We start from the raw sequence: 2183 nt of genomic DNA, 5'->3' as shown, positions 1-2183 counted from the left end.
AACTCAATACTATATGTATTTTGGCATGAGTTTATTCCTGAGTCTACTGACGTGTTATTAACGACCTGATTTCCCCAAGTGTTTCTGGCAATTATCGTGAATAAATCGCAGTAGCCCGTCCATGCAGGTGTCATTTCCTTCCTCCTCGGCGGATCCATAACTCTCGTCCACCCACTCAAGCACGGAGTCCAGGAGTCCCGGTTTTCAATATCACCTGGGAAACGTAAGCAAACGGTCGCCTCCTCTCCAAATTTCCCTTCCTCATCACCTGCAGCCCACAATTCGCAAAACAGAAGCTATTGTTTCTCTATGTTTGCGTGTAATGATCGGAGAAATGACATTTAAGTGAGTCCGGTGGATCTGCCACCTCGGCCTACCGACTCGTACAGTCTCCAACTTTTGCGGGAAGCGACCGGTACGTCCTCGGGCTTGTGCATGACCCCGAGCCTATAAATGATTCCCTAAGGTGCGGCCTTGTGTCTGGCCATCGAACACCGTCAGCATTGCCGAGCCTAGGGCCAGCTCGAAGGGCGGCCAATTCCTCAGTTCCCCCACCTCGACGGCATTTTCTGTGGGCCGGTTGCCGCAGCGTCGAACTGCAGAGATGGAGATTTTTCAGACTTTACTTCACAGTGCCATCTTCGCGGGCTATGTCTATGGGCTATATTATGATGTCAAGCCTCCTCAGGGCTCAGAATATGAATCAGCTTTTTGGGCGATGGGCGGAAGGTTTAAATATCTGACATTTCTTGACGCGGTAAGTACCGGGGCTGCATGAAAGTCGGCCATCCAGTGTGCCTGCATTAGGAACTAATCAATCATACTTCCTGTAGACTTAGTTACTTAACCAATACACTGCACTAGAATTATTTATGGGATTTGGTGCCTTATTGATACTTTTTTCTGTTTGCTTTATAGGAGTTATATGTAGGTTTGGTGACGTAATCTTCCGGTTCTCTTGTAGTTTTACGCTGCCTGTCGCGACACTTGCTTTTTCAATTGCCTATCAACATAAATGACCGTTATAACTGTAGAGTGATGTTTGAACATAATGATAAAAATGTATTGATTGACCCATATCTTTACCGCATTCCCAGTGTTGGTCAACAATAACTTTTCAGTTCTTGAACCAGTACTTTGATATATCACATACTTACATTATCCAAAGCACATGATATGACTACTTCACTGATACTTTTTTTTTTAATTGAGTCCAAAATCAAAGAAGAAATAACATTTTAAACCATTTCGGCATTAGACAGGCGCCCTTCGTAAGAGTTTGACAACTGTAAACACAAGTAACGGTGGTTGTCACAGAGCTTGTATGATCTTCGCCCTCTGATATAGCACTCTTTTTTGTTGCTTCTGCCTCTAATCTGTGAACATCTCCGGCCTTGGTGTGCCTGTTGCTCTTGTCTGGAACGGGTGTTTTACGCGTGAACATCTAAACTGTTTGGTGGAGGTTTTGTGCTAATAGCATGGATTCTACCTGATTTTTTTTTATTGTTAATGGTGAATTGGCTGATTTTTAGCTTGAGTGGATATTAGACCATCATTTAATTAGGAGGAGTGCAATTGGCTATAAGTGAAAGACTCGAAAATCTCCCTATGCTGTTGGCTCTTATGTTTGGTAATTATATAGAATAGGCTCAGGGGAGAGAGAAAATATAATGTAATGATTGTAAAGAACATAAAAAAATTAGCTTATAGTTGTTTATGACAATCCGTGGATCTTTGCATCAAGTATGAGTGGCATCATATCTGGGTTTCATGGGGTCGACGACAGCTGCTAGGTTGCAGTGAATCTGCACAGGACCTCATATCCTGTCGCTAATAACACTTTTGGGGAAATACTAAAGACCTCATAAAAGATTGTAGGGCTTCATTGTCTCAGCTTATTTATGTGGTTGGTGACGTAGCATATCATGAAACATCGGGAAACATCCTAGTAGCAAAGGTGGAGGTTTCAAGCTAGGACTGGGTACTAGAGTGTACATAAAGGATATATCTTTGGTTTTGTTTGAAATCTATGCAAGTTGAACCTCATTAGATAGATGTATGGGTTATGTATTGTCTTGGGGTGAAAAACACAATTTATGCAAATACTACACTGGACTCCCGATACTGATAAAACTGTATTAGTTTGGGTGATAGCCAAAAATGTAAATATTTTTGTATCCTCA

At 42.1% G+C, this 2183-nt stretch overlaps 1 protein-coding gene across 1 annotated transcript in view; it reads left to right on the top strand.

Moving 5' to 3' along the window:
* Positions 1–479: 479 nt before the first annotated feature.
* The window catches only part of LOC119587927 (androgen-induced gene 1 protein-like), a 31591-nt gene continuing 29887 nt past the window's right edge, over positions 480–2183 (top strand). Inside the window, exon 1 of the mRNA XM_037936637.1 lies at positions 480–757. Within this exon, the coding sequence (XP_037792565.1) occupies positions 605–757 (153 nt within the window). The 5' untranslated portion in view covers positions 480–604. The remainder of the gene's footprint in view (positions 758–2183) is intronic.

Source organism: Penaeus monodon, chromosome 23 (genome assembly GCF_015228065.2).
Source record: "Penaeus monodon isolate SGIC_2016 chromosome 23, NSTDA_Pmon_1, whole genome shotgun sequence".
NCBI classification, from domain to species: domain Eukaryota; kingdom Metazoa; phylum Arthropoda; class Malacostraca; order Decapoda; family Penaeidae; genus Penaeus; species Penaeus monodon.
Note: the sequence above shows the minus strand (reverse complement) of the source record. Positions and strands in the feature narration are given on the sequence as shown.